General features: G+C 40.0%; 1 protein-coding gene across 9 annotated transcripts in view; it reads left to right on the top strand.

Moving 5' to 3' along the window:
* Positions 1-21,715, top strand: part of fmnl2a (formin-like 2a) — a 91,544-nt gene that overhangs the window by 65,878 nt on the left and 3,951 nt on the right. For 6 of the 9 annotated variants that reach the window (XM_041806667.1, XM_041806665.1, XM_041806668.1 and 3 more), the window contains exons 9-26: positions 774-867; positions 4,504-4,578; positions 7,752-7,862; positions 9,904-10,053; positions 11,382-11,483; positions 11,810-12,128; positions 12,236-12,436; positions 14,305-14,325; positions 15,122-15,246; positions 15,328-15,530; positions 15,643-15,877; positions 16,709-16,777; positions 16,852-16,932; positions 17,020-17,149; positions 17,228-17,391; positions 17,475-17,576; positions 20,096-20,191; positions 20,327-20,450. In XM_041806667.1, the coding sequence (XP_041662601.1) occupies positions 774-867; positions 4,504-4,578; positions 7,752-7,862; positions 9,904-10,053; positions 11,382-11,483; positions 11,810-12,128; positions 12,236-12,436; positions 14,305-14,325; positions 15,122-15,246; positions 15,328-15,530; positions 15,643-15,877; positions 16,709-16,777; positions 16,852-16,932; positions 17,020-17,149; positions 17,228-17,391; positions 17,475-17,576; positions 20,096-20,191; positions 20,327-20,450 (2,402 nt within the window). The remainder of the gene's footprint in view (positions 1-773; positions 868-4,503; positions 4,579-7,751; positions 7,863-9,903; positions 10,054-11,381; positions 11,484-11,809; positions 12,129-12,235; positions 12,437-14,304; positions 14,326-15,121; positions 15,247-15,327; positions 15,531-15,642; positions 15,878-16,708; positions 16,778-16,851; positions 16,933-17,019; positions 17,150-17,227; positions 17,392-17,474; positions 17,577-20,095; positions 20,192-20,326; positions 20,451-21,715) is intronic. The other 3 variants (XM_041806672.1, XM_041806666.1, XM_041806673.1) reach the window with 1 other exon arrangement.

The raw sequence follows: 21,715 nt of genomic DNA, 5'->3' as shown, positions 1-21,715 counted from the left end.
AGTGACTAAAATGGGCAAAAAGCAGTCAAAAGTGGCAAAGAAAAATTGTGAAAAAGGGCAAAAATGGGTTAAAAGTGGCAGAAAGAAGTAGTTAAAAATAGTGAACAAATGGTTTTTAATGGCAAAAGGTAACTTAAATGGGCAAAAAGTGTCAAAAAATGGCATAAATAGGCATAAATGGGAAAAAAGTGGCATAAAGAAGTGGCTGAAATGGGCAAAAGGTAGCTTGAATGGACAAAAAGGGGCCAAAAAATTGTGAAAAATGGGATAAAAGTGGCAGAAAGAAGTGGCAAAAATAGAGAACAAGTGTTATTTAATGGCAAAAGGTAGCCTAAATTGGTGAAAAGTGTCATAATAGGGGCAAAAAAGGCAAAAATGGGATAAAAATTGAAAAAATGTGGCAAAAAGAAGTGGCTGAAATGGGCAAAAAATAGCAAACAAATGGTTTTTAACGGCAAAAGATTGCTTAAATGAGTGAAAAGTGGCTAAAAATTGTGAAAAGGGTAAAAAGTTCCCCTTTTGTAAGGTTTTCTGGGTGAGTAATATTTAAAATTAAGACATAAAAGAGCCACATCGGGCTCCAGATCCCCACGTTGAGTATCACTGCCCTATTAAGTGATTTGCAATAATCACTTGTATTCCCATTCATAAGGATTTTAAATTTCCTGAGCTATGTCGCCTTCCACTTTGCTTGCGTCCACTTTAACCACAGGTTTGTTGCAGCTCCGTCATTTCCTAACTGCTCCTTTCTTTATTTTCCTTGTCTTCCACAGAACGAAAGCTCTGGTCTTGGAGCTCCTGGCGGCAGTTTGTCTCGTGAGAGGAGGCCACGAAATTATTCTCTCCGCGTTCGACAACTTTAAAGAGGTACGCAGCTGGAAGTGGGCTCTGAGGAGACGAATATGTCATTACATTTCGACTGTGCAATTTCAAACAGTGACTCAGCCCCCGAGGAATGCCCCCTCCCTTTTCTCTCAGCAGATGTAAGACCAGCAGATTCCTCATTCCTGCACAGGGGATAGCATCTAGGAATGAGCTCTTTTGTGCACAGATTATAGGCGGCAGCGGCGTAGCTGCATAACACGAGAAAGCAAACAGTTACGTGTGTGTTGACTGGATTTGGCTGCCACATCAAAGCTCAGAACAGCAGAGCGGAGGATGTAGCACAACGCCTTTCTTGACCTTTGCCTGTCTGGGTTAGGAGCCCTGGCTGCTGAAGTAATAAAGAGTGGGAGGCTTGTGATGGAGTGGGCGCTAACAGCAGCCCCACTTTGAAGCACACAGCCTGAAAAAATGGGCCGACTGCAGTTAATGCAATATTTACACCCCTGAATGAAATATTGAGTGTTGTTCTCAGTGGCATTGGCATTAGCGGGGGAGACTCAGGCTTAGGGAGAACTTAGCTTGACTAATGAGATAAAGTTGGTGTCATGATAGCGAGGCATTTGAGGACACTGTTTAATATCTGAGAGTAGAGATAGGTTGTTCATTTTTGTTTAGTAAAGCTTTTTTAATGCTGTGTCATCAGATCAGATTTACTGAGTGACTTTGATAGCTCATGCTTGATGAAGAGGCTGCAGGGCTGAGACTGAGACTAGCATTATTCAGAGGCTTTTTGGATACACAGCCCACCTCTGTCTCTCATTCTTCTTCATCATGCTCCATCTCCCTCATTGCCCTCCGATTGAACCGTCTGAACCGCAGAGTCTTTCTCTCTCTCTGGTTCTTTTGTCTCCCAAATTCAGTTTGAAAGCCCTTTCACTTGTTGGCAAAAAATCCCATAACAAAACAGTTCATGTGGTAAAAGATGTACCACACATCAGAAAGTGATTATGATAATTTTCACTCTGAAACCAGCTCTTCCTCTCTAAGGATGTAATTCATACTTTAGCTATCATTAGGGCTGAAGGATTTGCAAAAATAATCTAATTGTGATTTTATTCCCCAGGATTGTGATGTGATGTGCCATTATTGTTAGGTTTCTCATCTTGTGAGTTTTTCAACAAATTCAAGCAATAAATCATTCTATATTACAACCTAAATTTAGTCAGGGACATTCTCATCATACATTTATCCATTTTATTGCAAAATGGATCTACTGCAGCTTTACTTGGCAGAGAAATTTCAGCTCTAGAGTAGGGCTGCAACTAATGGTTATTTTTTATGTCGACTAATCTATCAATAAATTTTACGATTAGCCGATTAATTGCGGTTATTTGGCATACTTTTTGGGATCCCCATTTTACGTAAATAGTGGCAATTTAAATAATAGCAGTTCACCTGCCTTGCAGGTTACAAATAACTAAAGGATGGCTTTCTTTAAAGTGACTGGTATTTCCATAAAAATAAATAAAGCAAATAGCCCATCCAAAGTCCAAAAGTACAAATAAAGCTTAATGTCAACAAACTTCCAGCCCAAGTGACTGAACAATAGATTATAATTTCTTTAAATTGCAGTGCAGGAACGTCGGCATGTCAACACGTTCTTGTGTGAGGCTGGCTCTTTTCTTTGACTGCAAGTACAGATGAGATGAGTTTTGACCGGCCAGTATTTGATTTTACCAATATCAAAACAATAATATGATGCGTCGACACTTGAATTTCCGTGTCGACTGATTTTTGTAGTCGACACAGACGATTATGGCGACTAATCGTTGCAGCCCTACTCTAGAGACGCTCCATGGGTTAGTCAAGCAGCACGCTTTGATTTTCCAGGGAGTGCGTAGCTAGAAACCCCCATATGGATAGGTGCATTTATGACAATGTGCATTGAAAACAATGAAATTATTCAGAGGCAGTTAATCTATAGAAGTATGAATCTGAATAGGAGGAAGCGAAAAGCTTCTAAGCTATAAAGGAGGAGGCTGGGGTGGAGGAGGTGAAGCTTTGCCAGCAGCAGCGTGATGCATCAGCATTAGTGAGCAGAATGTCATCTTTAAATGGACCGCTGTGTTTAGAGAGAGCTGTGATTGGCTGTGGGAGCTGCCTATCAGCCAGTCACGACTAGGAGTATGACTTATGTGAACTAATGCTAAGCTTCATCAATATTAGAATGAACTAGGGCAGAACTAGGGATGCACACGGTTAATCAGTAAAACGGTTAAATTTGTTTATCAAATTAGCTGGCGTGGGATTTACTAGTTGGTTAAACTAATTAACTATCATTTTTTTATGAACACAGGCCTGAAATCCCGGTCTATAATGCTCTTTTAATCTGTAATGAACCTCCCGCCACTAGAGGCTGCTGTAGCTTCAGTTAATGGCCTCTGCCTCCCTCTCTGGCACTTCACCGGATGTAAATGTGAGAAACTTAGTGGTGGTTTTGCTACCCGATCCGTCCTGGAAACCCGATTTGTACTGCGCATGTGCAAACACGTGTCTACATCCGCTCGGCAGCCCACTTGTGCTATTTGCTTAGTTTAAGGTTAACTTACATTAGCTTAGATAGGCCTTAATTAGCTTTAGGTTTAGCATTTTAATTTCCACTGGTTAGGTTTAGGGGTAGCTCATTTTTAGGTGTATATTTTGATTAATTAGCTTCCTGGGGTTAGGTTTAGCATTTCAGTTCCACTAGTTAGGGTTAGAATTAATGGCGAACGGATGTAGACGCATTTGCACATGTGCAGTACAAATTGGGTTTCCAGGATGGATCGGGCAGTGACAGGCGACTTAGCTGTTAGCGTGTGGTAGGAAGACCCTGGTGGGACAGTTTTCTAAAGTAGTAAATGGAAATGAAGTGGTATGTAGGCTGTTGAGGGTTGAACTCACCTGATGTGAAAAGAGGCCAAATATCAAAGCTTGATATTAATCTGCAAAGAGGAACGAAGGCGGATGGAGCTAGCTTTTAATGCTAGCCACGCTGTAGAGAGTTTATCAGGCTAACATCACACCAGCTGACTCAATGATGAGGAATCTGACTGTTTTCTCCTCTTTAGACTAGTTGGTTGAACGAAATGTAAATGAACATTTAGCCGAGTAGGGAAGTAGACCCTTAGGAACATCCTTAGGCAGAACGATTAAAAAAATATATCTAATTGCAATTCTTGTTGAAGGGGAATTATTGTTTTTATGTCACTCGTTTTATTAAAGGAAAATGTGCATAAACACAAGCAAGACAATGTTTGTAAACTATTTAAAACACTTGAATGTTTGCAAAATGTGCATAAAATCTCTGCTACTGCAAAAAATGAATGTATTAAACTGGCATTTTGACATATTTCAAGTTAAAGCAATATTGCAATGAATGTCTGCGATTTGTAAATTGGGGCATGCCATATTGTGATTTAATCTCATTTGCTATTAATTTCCCAGCCCTAGCTGTCATGTTGGCTTTTATAACCACCAGCTCCTCCTGATATTAAATGTTTTTCTAATGCTGATATTTGTAAAAATGTATGGATTCATGGCTGCACTATGGGTTTAACTATTATACAACTCTCAGACTGACTGCATTTATCACTCGCCTACTTGAATGAAATAACTGAAATGTGGTTTGTTTTGCAGGTGTGCATGGAGACGCAGCGGTTCGAGAGGCTAATGGAGTATTTCAAAAACGAGGACAACAACATCGACTTTATGGTAGGCCAACACACAAACCGCAAGTAATGAGTTATTGATTGCACTGAAATCCCTCAAAATCCCATATTACCTGGTAGATTGCTTCTAACATTTTGATGTTAAAGAGTTAAAGTCGTAAAGGACAAATTATAGCTGTCAAGCATTCAGAAGCAGTGATGAGGACTTGCTTTTACCTCTGGGGAATCAGAATCCAAACCAGGCCTTATGGCCAGGCACATTTTCACAAGGAATCTGACTTTCTGCTAAACAAATAACAGAAGAAGAATGAAATACTAAGAGAATAATGAAAATATTAAGAGCTAGACTTAAATAGGTTGCTTTAGAAAACTTATAGTAAAAATACAGAATACAAAACAAACATCACAAAAGGTGAAAAGGAGAAACTGTGCAGTTGTGCAGGTATATTGGTGAGTAGGTTTAAGTCCACTGCTAGAAAATGGGGGATTGCTCCCTCAAGTGAAGGAGTTCAAGTATTTGGGGGTTTTGTTCTCGAGTGAAGTTAAAAGGAGCATGAGACTGATGGACGGATCGGGGCGTTGTGACGGACTGTTGTGGTGAAGAGGGAGCTGAGCCAAGAAGCAAAGCTCTTGATTTACCGGTCCATCTAGCTCCTAACCCTCACCTGGGTTCATGAATTCTGGGTAATGACCAAAAGCATGAGATCGCGGAGACTTGAGGTCAAAATGAGTTTTCTCCAGGGGGTGTCTGGGCTCAGCCTTAGAGATACGGCGAGGACAGACATCCAGATGGGACTAGGAGTACAGCTGCTGCTCCTTCGCATCGAAAGGAGCCAGTTGAGGTGGTTTGGGCGTCTGTCCAGGATGTTTCCTGGTCGCCTCCTGTTGGAGGTATTTCAGGGAGGAAGCTTCGAGGAAGACCAAGAATGCACCGGAGGGACTACATATCCTTTCTGGTCTAGGAATGCCTCGGGATCCCCCAGCAGGAATTGGAAAGTGTCGCTGGTGTAAGGGACCTCTGGGTAGACTTGCTTAAGCCTGATTTATGCTTCTGCGTCACGTCGACAGTGTAGGTACGCCCTTAATGCAACACCCTCGTTGGCCATTCGAAGTTCTGCGTCGAGGACATGCATCGCTCTGTAATTCACCGCCATGTCGCTAGGGGTTGTGGCTGTGTGTGTGTGTGGTTTCACACCCGAATCCTTGTTTATCTTCCGGTCATGGTGATAGAGGTGGAGCGGGTGTGTCTGGAGTTGGAGCTCATCAATGTCGATGAAAAAATGTTTTTTGTTGCAAATGTTGCAGCGCAGGCGACAGGGAAGACGTTTGCGGAGGTGGTCTGTAAGACCACTAAACGAGTGAATTTACCACACTTGTTCACCCACTGAGGGACATGGATGAAGAAATTATGTTTTGAGCGGACCAATCACAGCCCTTGCGGTCCGCATCGCTGCGACGTGTAGTAAGGATTTTTTGGAGGTGCGTGTCATGCTACGGCATAGGGGTCCACGTCGACACCGAGGGCTACGCGTAGCTACGACTTGGACGTGATGCAGAAGCATAAATCAGGCTTTAGCCTGCTAGCTCCGCTTGGTTAAGCTTGGTCAAGATGGATACATGAGAAGTTAAAGACCCTGTAAAGTTAAATCCAAAGTTTTTGTCTTGATACTCTAGATATGTTGGAATCTGGTTGCTGTAAACATGAAATTTTTTCTCTTCTTTCCTGGCTGGGTTGAATGTGGGCGGGGAAAATATGTGAGCTGGTGATGTCACTGGCCCACAGTGGGCAATGGCCCCGCCCCTCTAACATATATAACATATACGATATAAAATCACAGAGCAGTCAGTGTGTTGTTAGCTGATGTCACTGTCTTTATTGAAAGTTAACAGTCGGTTAATTGCTGTTTTTTTGTTCATCCAAAAAAACAGCAATTATGGATTTTTGTGGATTTTTGTTGATCCACAGTGGTCTATGGATCATTGAAAGCATCAGAACAGAGATTTGAGACAGGCAGCTGTGTTCTGAAGATGAAGTCGACGTAAGGTCAAGGGGCGGGGCTAGTAGCATGAGAGCTTTCCTCCATTCAGATTGTAGCATTTTTTTGAATTTCAGAGGATCATATTTCTCCTGAGTGGGCGTGGCTTCAGCTCATTCAACAGACACGCCCACACATCCTGGAGCAGATTTCACTGCTTATTTTTCAGTCTTAATCAATTTTGATTTTTAAGGGTCATTCATAAAAAAACGTCCAGGAAAGAGCTGGTTTTGACCTTACTCTTTGTCATTCATGTATCTGAATTACATTTAAGATCAAAGCAGACCTTTAGCACCAATTTGCAGCAGTCACAATGAAAACTAGTGGAAACCTGAGTCACAAAACACTTGAACCAAATCCTGATTTCACCTGTGTATAAGTTTAAATATTTTATCCCCTTCATTAATCCTCATATGTTCATCTACAGTAAAAGAAGCTAATTTTAGAGTTTCCTCCCAGTGTTTGATGCACACTTGTAAGGCTATCTGTTTTGCAAAGCAAGCTATTTCTGCCAAGTCCGTCATTTCTTTGCCAAGTAGTATGAATTTTCCCGGCAGATAAGAAGAAAACAGTGAAAGATGTGTGAAACTAAGAGATTATTTTATCCAGTGTGTCTGTGAAAGAGACGTGATTGATGTCGCTCGATTGGTCTACTTCCAATTCAGCAAAAATCAACAAACACCATGTTTGAACAGTCCTTTTATTGGGTTTGTGTCAAAAGTCTGCCCTCAGTCCCTCAGTGTGCCATCGACCGACATCAGCGCTAAAGCTAACAGACTCTGTCAAAGCTGCCAGACACTGAGATCTTACCGGAAGTTCATTAAGCCTTTGTAAAGATGAGGAGACAATGTTTGTGTGTGAGTGTACGTTAGACATGGAGATCTTTGATCTGTTTATGCAGCACTGATGGAGTTGAACTGGCTGGTTTTGTTTGTTCACAGATCCTTTTAATCCCCAAGATTAGCCGGTCTGCCAGAGAAACAGTCAAAAAATGAGTGTTTTCACAGTTTCAGTTTGAAAGGAATACACAGGTTAATGAGCAACAATATCCTCCAAGGTTTAGTAGATTTTCAGTTTGCTCTGTGAGCAGTTTGTCTGCATATTTTTCTTCAAGTATCACAACTGAGAAAACAAGCTGTGTAGGTTTTTTTATTCCTCTTCTGTTTCTGTTTCTATCCAGGTTGCCTGTATGCAGTTCATCAACATTGTGGTGCACTCAGTGGAGGATATGAACTTCAGGGTTCATCTACAGTTCGACTTCACCAAGCTGTGTCTGGACGACTACTTAGACGTGAGTTGAGACGTAACGCTGACAGACTACACACTCCCTCTTTCTGCTCAGCTGTGTTAGGAGCACAGGTTGTCATTAAAGCACTCCTGAGACGGCAGCCTCAAAAAAAAGAGTCAATAATGACTTTTCCTTTACATCAGAAAAAGTCAGCCACTTCTGTAGAGCCTCATCCTCCTGCTGCATGGCTGGGATCAAGGCAGAGGCGTCTGTTTAGAAAATAAAATTCATACTTAAAAATGAGGTCCTTCAATAATCAGGATCCACGGGTCATTGAAAAGTCTTTAAAATTCTTATATGTGACATTTAGGCCTTAAAAAGTCTATTTTTACCAGAAAAAGGTCTACAATTTTAGAAAGCACATTGACAAAGATACGTTAATCCAGTCTTCATTTTCAAGCTAACTAAAACTTAGGCTTTATAAAGGAAATAGTGATCTTTTTTTAATATTGATCAATAATTTTGTATTTCAAACTAGGGCTGAACAACTTGCAAAAATAATCTAATTGCAATTTTTTCCCCCAATATTGCTATGCTAATTTAAAGGTCACATATTTTACCCCTTTAAGACGAGTTTATATCGGTCTCAGAGGTCCCCAAAACATGCCTGTGAAGTTCATTGCTGAAAAAACACTTTAGTATTGGATTTTTGCACATCTAAAAACTCCTCTGTTTCAGCCCCGCACAGAACGAGCTGTTCTTGTGACTGTTGCTTTAAATGTTACTGAGCTGTCTGACTCCGCCCCTCTCAGGAAATGGGTGTGGCTCTCCTGATTCTTCTCTCAGCTGAGAGGAAGATCAGGAGAGAGGGCCAGGAGAGGGGAGGGCCAACCGAACCTCGGGGCGGGCTAACTCCCCACATGACATCATGAGGAGAAAATCTGAGAACAGCTTGTTTCAGCACACATTTTCTCAAAGGTGGAGAAAGAGAGGGGGGAGGGAATGGAGTTTTCTGATTCTTGGGGGGGTTGTGGACAGGCCAGGGGCACAATTTTTTGTTCTAAAAGACTGAAAAGTGCATTTTGCATAATATGTATCCTTTAACATATGGTTATTTTTATGTCCTCATCTTATATATTTTTAAATAAATACAAATAATAAATCATTCTATTTTATCACCTACACAGTATTTGATATAATATACTAGGGGGAAATGATTTAAAACAAATTTCTGATGTGATTTTTTTGGCTCAAATTTGATATCAATTGCTATATTGATGGGAATAATCATTTTTATGTCATTCTCATTTTAGATTAAGATAATACAAATACATCAGAAAAGAATGAATTTTTATTCTAAAAGAACTTGAATGTTTGCATTCTGTGCATAAAATCTCTGTATTATTATAAAGTATTGAACTGGTATTTTGACACATAATTAGAACAGGCTGTATTTTGATTTAATCTAATTTGCGAATAATTGCCCAGCCCTATCTTTAAATGAATTTCCTCCACAGGTAGTTTCATAAATAATCCCCAGAATTCAGGGACTTCTGTGTTGGATGATTAAAATGTCTTGGTGCAGGACCTCCAGACCCCTCTCTTATTCTGCTTGCTGTGAATAAATAAACACTAGTCCAGTACTCTAACATCTGGGCTAACATACTGTCCACTTAAAAATTCATGAAGACCACCCTTATTTTAACAGGTTGTCTTTAACAAAAAGCCTTATTCAGTTTTTTAATAATGAAAATGTTTAGCAAAAAACTGCTCAACTTTGTTATGATTAATTTCACTATATGGCAAATTGTTAGAATAGAGGCATTAATGTGCCAAAAAGCGTCAAACATGGGCTTTAATGGCCAACAAATGTCTTTGCCCTGTTCCCTTTGCATTTCATTAACAAGACATTAACTCAGCAAAAATCAGCCCTTGTCTGGTGTAAAGGGAAATCTCACTTGCCTCTCAGTTTTGACATGCAAGAAAACGTTATTAACTTTTCTCAGTTCAGGTCCTAAGAACGTCTCAAAAAGTCTCAGATTTGATGTTTGTAAGAGTGTAGGATCCCTGATCAATTCCTTGTGTTGTGTGATTTTTGTTTCAGAAATTAAAACACACGGAGAGCGATAAGCTGCAGGTTCAGATTCAGGCCTACCTGGATAACGTGTTTGACGTGGGAGCTCTCCTGGAGGATGCAGAGACCAAAAATGCCGCTCTGGAGCGCGTGGAGGAGCTGGAGGAGAACATGTCGCATGTAAGATCCCTGTATTGTTAAACACAGAGAACATTTGGCTATTCAGCCTGGTTTTTATGTAGAGCTTTAGAATTTCATGCTTCTTAATATTATCAAAGTAATTGTTTTATTTTATCATTATTTTCTATTTTAATAACACTTTGATTTTTAATATTGGGTTTTTAGGATTTTATTGATCCCTGGTTATGACATTCTATTCACTTCATGCTTAATTTTCTAGGCTTTTAATTACTTTTTATTTTAAATTAATCTTTTAATAAGATTTTATTTGAATTGTAATTTTTCTTACTTTTTCTTTTGTTCTTTTATTGCCCTTAATTTTTATAATTCTTTTATTATCATCTATTTAATTTATTTTTTTGTGTAAATCAAATTCTTAAAATTTACAAATAAGTTCCCCCAAAAATAATAGATGAAAAATTATGAAAGATTTTCAAACATATTCTCCAAAAATATCCAACCAATTTTCCCAAAACTTACAACTAATTCTCCTAAAAATACCATAAAAATTAAATTTTACTCTTTATGTGAGTCTGTTTTTTTTTTCTCTGCCTATGTATTTTTGGGGAAAAAAATAACTCAATTAAATGTAAGTTTAAAAATTGGCAATTTATTTGTAAATTTTAGGGAATTTGGACATTTTGGTGAATATTTATAATTTTTTTTAAATGATTTTCTGTGGGTTTTTTGGGGGGAATTTGATTGCAAATTTTGGGCAATCTGTTTGATGTTTTGGGGAATATATTGAAAATTTTTCCAGACTTTTCCATTTATTTTTGGGGGGTACTTATTTGTAAATTTTTGACAATTTGTTTTAAACACAAAAAAATTGCCCAAAAATATGGGTAATAAAAGAAAAATAACAAAGTAAGAAAAATTAAACTAAAATGAAATCTTAATAAAAGAAAATTTTCCTCAGTTTTTATGGTATTAAATTAATTTTGGTGTGCATTAGTCTCTAAATCCTTTTTCCATTTGATTTTTTTGTCAATCACTTTCTGCTCTCTTGTCATGCACTTTGAAATGCAGTTGAATTTGAAAGGCACTATATAAATAAAATTTGTTTAAAACTCTCATTAATAGTTACAATAGGTGATGCATGATTCCTATTATTCCTATTATTTTTAGGTTACAGCAATGATGAGCCAAATCTGGCCACCTTCATATAGGCAGTTTTTGCAACATTCTCTTATTCTATGCAGAAAAAATGCAAATGCATCTTAAATCTATGACTTTGACCTCTCTGTTGACGTACTGAGTTGGATGCTGCCATTTCAATGCTCTGATGTCGCCATGTGACCTTTTCCACTCTGCTATTGTTCTCACAGATGACAGAGAAGCTGCAGGACATGGAGAATGAAGCCATGCTGAAGATCGTGGAGCTGGAGAAGCAGCTGATGCAAAGGAACAAGGATCTTGAAACCATCAGGGTTAGACTCACACTCAGGACTTCACTATTGTCTTTACACTGCAAATAGATACAGGCCTCCTCTGGTTCATGGGTTTAAATATAATTTAATCTAAACTTATTTATCCCTAGCCTATGTGACTCATGATGCAACTGTTTTGTATGTGACCAATTGAGAGAAAGTGCAAGGACTGTTTAGTGCTGTTATGTTGATGAGGATCATTTTGGGGACAGTCAGTCAGTAAACAACATTATATTTCTGCACCGAACTCTTTGGAGTGCTTGATAAGCCTTTAGGTTTCTATTAATGTTTGCTGAATTTTCCTGTTTCTGTCCCTCTGCACACAGGAAGCCTACAAAGACACCAGCTCGCAGGTGCACTCGCTTCGGCAGGTGCTGAAGGAGAAAGACGAGGCCATCCAGCGACAGAGCAACCTGGAGAAGAAGATCCATGAGCTGGAGAGACAAGGCACCATCAAGATCCACAAGAAGGGAGACGGAGACATCTCCATCCTGCCGTCACCGCCGCCTGGTGTGGTGGGCCCGGCTGGCTCTGTAATGGGAGGAAACGCTACAGCTGTTGGTCCAAATCATGTGGGAGTCATTCCTGGCACCCCTGCTCCTCCACCTCCTCCTCCCGCGCCTCCTCTTCCTGTGAACGGCACACGTATGTTTGATTATTATATGAACTGTTTCATCAGTTTAGAGGTGCAAACAGTTGGCGTCCGAGAGCTTCTTCTTCTGGTTCATTCTGTCATCTGTCCTTTATCTTAGTGTTAAATGGACCATCATCGTCCATTCCTGCTGCAGCGCCTCCCCCGCCCCCACCGCCGCCGCCTCCTCCCCCTCCTCCTCCACCTCCTCCTCCCCCAGGGCCGGACATCTCAGCGCCTATGCCTCCTCCACCTCCTCCTGTTGCCCCCCCACTGCCAGGCTGTGGGACGCCGACTGTCATCATGAACTCTGGGTTAGCAGGTAAGATCGTCCAGTGGAGGAAATTTGTTATGCTTTTATAACTGATGTGATTTAGGATGTAGGAGGCTCTGTCATTGCAAGAGCAGTTTATGTGTGTTTGAATTTACAGGGTTTCTTGACAAAATAATGTCAGACTTCTGTAGTCACCTGAACTTCTCAGCCAACTACTTTAAGACTATTTGCAGCTGCCACATATTATAAGAGTTAGTTTTTATGTGATGTTCAGTGTTGAGATGACCATGGTGGATTACTTAGGAAAGTAAATTTAAAACTGAAACGTTTACTCAGATGTGAATCAGAAAAGCTTATTACTTAATGTTAACTAAAGATGCACTGACAGACCAGCTGAGGACTGGAATTAGCTGATATAAAGCCTGCACTGGTGACTGACTTGCTGTGTGCACACAAGCCATTTTAAAACATTTCAGGATAAAAATTGAGGTTTTCCTTTTCCTCATCACTCAAATGGTCTGTGTCGACCAGTTATACCCAACGCGTGGCTCTTTTGTGATGATTTTTGGCTCTTCTGTGTCTTCATTTGAAATATTTTTCACCCAAAAAACCTTAAAAAAGGTCACCTTTGACCTCAGAAAGTATCCATTGCAAGCTACATTGATCAGTTTGTTTCCCACTCTTGTGCAGCTAGGTTTAATAGACAACATTTTTTTTATTGTCTGTATATTTCCATTATCTGTATATTATCCTATTTTTGGCCACTTTTTTCACCAGTTTTTGCCTCTTTTATCCTGCTTTTTGCTATTTGCAATTTTCCCCTTTTTTTGCACATTTTTGCCACTTCTCGCCACTTCTCACCCACTTAAGGTACCTTTTGCCATTGATTGCCACTTTTTATACCATTTTTGCCACTCTTGCTTTTTGCCTCATTTGTGCTACGTTTTACAGCTTTTTGACTATTTTTGCTACGTTTTTACAGCTTTTTGCCTAATTTTTGCTGCATTTTACAGCTTTTTGACCAATTTTGCTACATTTTACAGCTTTTTGCCTCATTTTTGCTACATTTCACAGCTTTTTGACTGTTTTGCTACCTGTAACTAATTTTTTGTCATACATTATTGACATTTTTACCCAGTTTTTTACAATTTTATGCATTTTACCCCTTTTTTGCTGCCTTTTGACCATTTTTGCCACTTACGCTTATTTTTATTGCCACTTTAACTCATTTTCGTTTAACTTTAACTTCCACCACTTAGATTGTGGCTCTTGCAAAGTACCATCCATTTTCTATAACGCTTATTCCGTTCTGGCGCACGGAGGGCTGGAGACTATAAAAAAACTGACATAAACTGAGTTTTACAAAAATGGTCTTAAACAGCAAAAATGGATTAAAAGTGTCAAAAAAAAGAAAAATAGGGGAAAAATTGCAAATAAGGGATATGGAAATATACAGATAAAAAAAAAATAAAGGCTGATGGGGAGCGCAGATGATTTAAAACCTTTAAAACCTCGAATCCGGCCTGTGGCCCTTTGCCCCATGTCTCTCCCCACTCTCTTCCCTGTTTCCGAGTCTATCCACTCTCCTTCCTCTATCAAATAAAGGCATGAAAAGGCCCAAAAATAAATCTTAAAAAAAAAAGAAAGAAATAAAAATAAAAAGGCTGACAATTAAAGCCAACTATATTAGTGTGGCAAACAAATTGATTAATGACTTGCAATAGACAATTTCTGAGGTCTAAGCTCCCCTTTTTTAAGGTTTTCTGGGGGAATAATATTTCAAATGAAGACATAAAAGAACCATGTGTTAAGTATCACTGCTTTATAGTATCTTGTGTGTTTGTGATTTGCTTTCTTACTAACTGATAACTTTCTAATGCTTTTCTCTTTTAAATGTTTCTTTTTCTGCAAACCAGAGGGACCCATCAAACTGTTCTGTAGGTTCTGCTTGTCGTCTATGCTATTTTGTTCTCTCCTCCATTCCCTTTGTTTGTTTTGAAAATGGTATTTCACTGAAAACTGGCCCACAAACCCCACATGTAGATCGAGTCAAAGTAGAAGAAATTATTGAACATCTTTTTTGGTGTTCTTCCTTCTTCTTGAAATTTGCTGTGGAAATTTTTAAATACCAAATTTCAAAACCCTGCATGGTTTACCTTCACATCTTGGTGCGGTTTGTGTTTGTGTGTATTAAGTATCACTACATCACAGTGTTGGTTGGAGGCTCAGTGACCTGCTGTGGTATGCACATGCTACAAAGTGATAACTCCATGCAGAGCAGGAATGCGGTTTACCTTTCCCACGCTGGCCTTATCTCTGTACCTGCTCAAACCTCGTCTGTGCAGGAGAGACGGGCGCAGCTTCAGTGCTGAGCTGCCAGAATAGCCGTAATCTGTCAGATAAATAGTTTGTCACAGGACAGGGAGGAAATCCTCACCTTATTTACCTCTTACTGTGCAGGAATACCCTTTTTGGCTTCCTCTCCTGGCAGAGGCTGAATGCTTCACTCTGCTGAAAGTGTGACTAAGCATCTTTTTGTCTACTTCAGAGGAAGGATCTACTGAAATAAATCAAACCTGAGACCACCTGGTAGTAGAATATTTTTAGAGAGCACATCCATGTTTGTTTCCAGTCCCAGATGCCTGTCGTCCCTCTCATCTGCATGCATGTGAATGTTTGTGCACTCTAAAAGTAGACAGGGATGCTGTGCTAACTTTTCTGTCTCCTGTGTAGCTGTTAAGATCAAAAAACCCATCAAGACAAAGTTCCGTATGCCCGTCTTCAACTGGGTGGCTCTGAAACCAAACCAGATCAACGGGACTGTCTTCAATGAGATTGATGACGAGAGGATACTCGAGGTATGTTAGAAAACAGGAAGTTCAATTCCCTGTCTCATTAGAAAACAGAATATTCACTGAGTCTGTGTTGCTGCCTTTAAGGACTTAAACGTGGATGAGTTTGAGGAGATGTTTAAGACGAAAGCTCAGGGTCCGGCGATTGATCTCAGCTTGAGCAAGCAGAAGATCATTCAGAAGGGGCCCAACAAGGTGACGCTACTGGACTCCAACCGAGCCAAGAACCTGGCCATCACTCTCAGGAAAGTGGGCAAAACTCCTGAGGAGATCTGCAAAGCGATACAGATGTAAGCTCCAAACAAAAATGCCCATATTTGCTTCTTTTTTTGTGAGACTTTTCTTGTAAAATCTCTGCATCCAAGCATGTAATCACTATTCTTATACACATTATGCTCTTAGATTTGATCTGCGGACTCTGCCGGTGGATTTTGTGGAGTGTCTGATGCGCTTCCAGCCCACAGAAAACGAGATTAAAGTCCTGCGGCAGTTCGAAAAGGAGCGCAAACCTGTGGAGAGCCTGACGGACGAAGACCGCTTCATGATGCAGTTCAGTAAAATCGAGCGGCTCATGCAGAAGATGACTATCATGGCCTTCATTGGCAATTTCTGCGAGAGTGTGCAGATGTTAACACCGGTGAGAAACAGCGCGTTGACACCAAACCAGTGTTAATTTTGTCGACTTAAACTATGAATAAAAATGTTCTTAGACAGCCTTTTTCCTCCATGACAAAGACAAGACTAAGCCTAACAAAAATCTGTGATGACTAAAACGGTCAAAAGTAAGTCTAGTTTTCATCAAGATGACGAAAACTAGACTGAAATGTAATGTAGTTTTTATCTGACATTCGGAATCCATGATATTTCTCCACTGTGGATAAATCTGTCAAAAACAATGCTTCTGTATGTATTCTGCCTCTCAGCTGTAGAAAGCAGGGACCCCAGGTTTGACAGAGTGCAGAGAAAACACTACCATGATTTGGCACCAGATTTAGGCAAGAGAATAAATGCTTGGACTAAAAGTAAAGCCTAAAATGTGAGGACTTTTTCTGGACTAAAAATAGACTGAAATGTTTTGAGTTTTCGTCGACTAAAACTAGACTAAAACTAGAAGGGATAGAAATGACTAAAATGTGACTAAAACTAAAATGCATTTCATTTATATACTATACTAAAACTAGGACTTATATTAAAAATAGCTGCCAAAATTAACACTGATTAAATGTAGATATTACATTGCTTATTGCTTATTGCTTGGACTAAAGTAAAGACTAAAATATGAGGACTTTTCATTGACTAAAAAAAGGGTAGAAATTACTAAAATGTGACTAAAACTAAAAGACAGTTCATCTTAAGACAATAACTAAGACTAAAATTGAAAATAGCTGCCAAAATTAACACTGCACCAAACTATGAGGCTGTTTACTATGTGAGAAATATTGTGACACCTTCTTATGCTTCTTCTCAGCAACTTCATGCCGTCATCGCAGCGTCTGTGTCCATCAAATCATCTCAGAAACTAAAGAAAATCCTGGAGGTAGGTCGACCGCCAGCTTCAGGACTGAATTTACCAATAATAGCATGCTTACACTTCTGTTCTTGGTTGGTCAGATCATCTTGGCGCTTGGAAACTACATGAACAGCAGCAAAAGAGGAGCCGTTTATGGATTTAAGCTGCAGAGTTTAGACCTGGTAAGTTTCCTTGTCTGCCTTTAAAGTCCTTAAACTTTTCTACTATTTTTCAGCTCTTTCTAATGTTTGTTTTTTGCTGTTTTTCAGCTACTCGATACCAAATCAACGGACCGAAAGATAACGTTGTTACACTACATAGCCAATGTTGTTAAAGAGAAATACGCTCAAGTTTCTCTCTTCTACAACGAGCTGCACTACGTGGAGAAGGCTGCAGCAGGTGAGTCGTGTTTCTCTACAGTATTCATGTTCAAGCGTGGCGTTGCCGGTGCTCTCATACATGTGCTGGTGTTTACAGTGTCACTGGAGAATGTGCTGCTGGATGTGAAGGAGCTGCACAGAGGCTTGGAGCTGACTAAAAGAGAGTACAGCATGCACGGCCACAACACCATGCTCAAAGAGTTCATCACACACAACGAGAGCAAGCTGAAGAAGCTGCAGGATGATGCAAAGATTGCACAGGTGATGAGAGCGTGCATCACTCGTGCCTTTTGTAACTCTTCGTACGTGGTGGCAGTTTTTTTAACCTGCTTTCTCTCTGACAGGATGCCTTTGACGAGGCGGTGAAGTTCTTTGGAGAGAACTCCAAAACAACGCCGCCTTCTGTCTTCTTCCCTGTGTTTGTGAGATTTGTGAAGGCTTACAGGGTGAGTTAAACACTTCTAATCCTGCAAACAGCTGAATTTACTCTACTGCTCAAAAATCTAACTGGCATCTGTAGCTTGGACTTGTTTCCCATGAGAGTGGAAATATTTAACTCATTAAGAAGTGAAAAATACAACAAATGAGACCTACAACTGTTGCTTCAACAATCAGCGTCGACCATCGTCTAATTAAAAGGTGGGAAATTAGCAGCTGCCACCAGCCAAATGGAGGTATTTTTGAGCAATGCCAGGTGAATTTGCTTGCAACCTTAAGGAGCGATCTCGGAGTAAACGGCATAAATCAAACCTTTTTTTCTGTGTTTGTTCCTTCTGACATTATGAGGAAAGCCAAGCAGACATGCACGCTCACTGACGCTCGTGTCAGAGCTGCTGGATTTTGGCTTGAGACTGCAGAAAATGCATAAAAATATTAAATTCTAGAGAGTCTAAAAGATGCACAGATGCACAAAAATGCCCATGAATTTACAGTACCCCTTTAGGAACATTTGCATGGTGGAGTACAGGACAGACTGGTCGAAAAATACTGTTTAAAATGAGCTAACATTCATGTTATTGGTGCAACAACTCCCCCTTATTAAATAGCATCGAATTTGAAATCTACAAGCCTTGATTTTTACATTATAACTCAGTCATTAGATAATGCTGTATTTAAAAATAGAGACTGATTAATTCCCCACTGTGGGCCGGTGACATCACCAGCCCACATATTAGCCCCGCCCACATTAAACCCAGCCAGGAAAGAGGTGAAAAACTTTATAATGGTCTAAATTGAAAATTATAAGAAATAGATTCTTAAAATATATAAATAGGACCTTGAAAAGGTCATAAAGTTTAAAATTAATGCCAGACTTCCTTTATATTTCCTGCAATAGGAGCTGTTACGTCACCAGCATAAAAAAGTTCTGTCTTGAACATTTAACCTGTATACACCGAATCTCGCTGATGCCGGATTGGTTTTGTACTGGTTTTAAACTGGTCTCCTGAGTCCTTGAAACACAGCATGTTATTAAAGGAAGAGGTGATGCCATGGAGGAAGAAACATGACCCTGTCCCTGCTTTTTTGAAACTCCTTTACTTGCAATTTCAGATTAGGCATATGCATTTGCCATAACAATGACAGTTTCCATCAGAGAGTTTCTTCATGCTTAATGCTTTCTGAATTCAGACTCAAGAATACTTTCTTTCACATAAAGATAGAAAATTAACCGAACATTCACACTCATTAGACCCAAAATCTGACCAAAATCTCTGCACATTACAAATGGCACATTAAAGAGGACATATTATGCAAAATACACTTTTTCAGGCTTTTCTAACAAAAATATGTGCCCCTGGCCTGTCCACAATCTCCCCAAGAATAAGGGAAATCCATTCCCTCCCCCCTCTCTTTCTCCACCTTTCAGAAAATGTGTTCTGAAACAAGCTGTTCACAGATTTCCCCCTCATGACGTCATGTGGGGAGTTAGCCACGCCCCCGTGTTACGTTGGCCCTCCTCACTCGGAGGAAAGTTCAACCCTCCTCTCCTGATCCTCAGCTGAGAGGAGGATCAGGGGAGCCACATCCATTTCCTGAGAGGGGTGGAGTCAGACAGCTCATTAACATTTAAAGCCACAGACACAGAAACAGCTCGTTCTGAGCAGGGCTGAAACAGAGGGGTTTTTAGACATGAAAAATCCAATACTGGAGTGTTTTTTCTTAGCAACAAACTTCACAGACATGTTTTGGGGACCCCTGAGACCGATGTAAGCTTGTCTTAAAAGGGTAAAATATGTCCCCTTTAAGAAGTCATGTCCGTCTAGCCTTGTTTAATGATTTCTGCTCTAGGTCAAAGTGCTCTATGTGAGTCCTCCTCTTGGTCAAAGGTAATCTGAAGTGGCTGCTGCGCACTTGTAAAGCTCTGACTTGGGTCCAGGTTATGCGGTGATCTTAGCTGCATGTTTGTTGATTTGTAATCATTAAATTCGACTCCAGCATCAGCCACGGATGCCTCAAGTGACATCACTCAAAGTTGATTTGTTTTCTTGCAGCTCCCACTGGAGCAACAAAAGGCTTTATACCGCTACTTTCCCTCACACAGTAGAGCTTCCCCAGTCCTGTAAACAGACTTTGATGTGTAAAATAAGTGGAGCGCTCATGTAAGTCACTACGGTGTCTGGGGAGGGTCAGCGTGGGGATGCAACAATTGTTTGAAATGAACGTGGATGTTTGTAACATTCATGCTCTTATTTTTATCTGTTACTGGGCTTTAAAGCAATGCAGTGATCTGCTTATAACTTTGTTTTTAATACCGAAATTAACTGGAACATTCATTAATCAAGAGGACAGCTCTGTCTGCTGTGTTTCAGCTCCTTTAAGTGCACTCTCTTTTCTTTTTAGCTCCTCTGCTCCATGTTAATGAAGTTATATAACAGGTTTCATGGTGCTGAAATAGTCTCATCAGGGGAAGACTGTTAGATATTTTTATGCTCTTAATGCATGACATGTTTGACTTCTTTCACAGCAAGCGGAAGAGGACAACGAGCAGAGAAAGAGACAGGAACAGTTACTGATGGAGAAACTTCTGGAACAGGAGGCCATGATGGAGGAAGACCAGAAGGTAAGTCAACCCTTTTTTCTCCCATATCTGCATCCTGTGTTCCTGCTCTCTAAGACAGGAAGTTCCTAGAGAGTAAGTTAGTTCAACTCTTCTCCCTTCTGCTGCACCAACCTGGCTGATCTGTGTCCTCCTCAGTCTCCGTCTCATAAGAACAAGCGGCAGCAGCAGGAGCTGATCCAGGAGCTCAGGAGGAAGCAGGTGAAAGACAGCCGGCACGTCTATGAAGGCAAAGATGGAGCCATTGAGGACATCATCACGGGTAACATCACCTGGGCCTGGTTCCACTCCCACAGACTCTCACGTACTCAGGGAGCATGAAGGTCTTCTGGGGTACATTCAGTCATTAACAAAGGGGATCTAAACCAACTAACACAACAACTCTCTTTAAAGATCAGCTGTCAGATGTTTGAGCACTAAAGGGTTAACCCAGCCAGTACAAACATAAACTGACAGTGCGGCTCATCCACTGATGTCTGGTGATCAGTGCTTATCTTATCTGCTTTGCTTGGCTTTATAACATTATTTGTACACAAACAAGGTGGGGCTTAGACCAGCTCCAAGAATACCAAAGAAGATAAACACTTTTAGAAGAAAGCAGAGGAGTGTAGATATAAATACAAATCCTCTGTTATATAATCTGGCAGTGGTGGAAGTATCTCAAATGTTAGATGTAAGAAAGCACAATTTAGGAGAAGTTTTCCCCTAAATTCTATTAAAATAACTGCACTTTTACTCAGCCACATGTGCATATCTTACCTCTTTAGTTGATAAATTAAATCATCTATTTTAGGTAGTGTCAAAAAAGTCCAGACATTATACTAGCAGAATATACATCATTAAAGATACCAGAGTGGAAGAGTTTTTTTCTGTTTGAAAGTTTACAACAAAAAAAATAGATGTGATAGCGCCCTCTGGTGGACAAAAAGCTGCATGTAATATGCACCCCATTGTCCAGTAATTTTAGTTACAGTACAATATAGAGTCTGTGAGCCAGTTTATGTAGGGAAGAGTCTTACATTCATGACTGACACTGCTTTTTTAGATAATGCCAAACATGTAATAATTAGAGAGTAGGGATGTGAAAAACGAGGTAAATGCAGAGGTTTAAAAAAACAATATAACTGATTCTGATGTTTTTTTACTTCTTCACAACTCTGGTCTCTGTGTTAAAGATTAACTAAACCCAGAATTTCAGCAGAGCTGCAACAACTCAACGGTTTCCAAAAATGCCTCAAGAACAGTGATCATTAACTGGTGGCTGGGGGACCACATCAGGCCCCCCCACAGCTTCCCAGCTGGTCCTCGAGGATTATTAATCTAAAAGAGAAGTGGAAAGAAATATGGCACGCTATAGTTTAGCTTTCCCCTTATTGAATAACAGGCACACATTTACTATAACTTTTTATCTTATAATTATGACTTTTAATCTCATAATTTTGAATTTTATCTCCGTATTATGACCTTTTATCTCATTATTACGACTTTATCTCATAATTCTGACTTTTTACCTCATATTTTGACTTT

Source organism: Cheilinus undulatus, linkage group 15 (assembly GCF_018320785.1).
Source record: "Cheilinus undulatus linkage group 15, ASM1832078v1, whole genome shotgun sequence".
In the NCBI taxonomy this organism is placed as follows: domain Eukaryota; kingdom Metazoa; phylum Chordata; class Actinopteri; order Labriformes; family Labridae; genus Cheilinus; species Cheilinus undulatus.
This window is presented reverse-complemented; position numbering and strand designations above follow the sequence as displayed.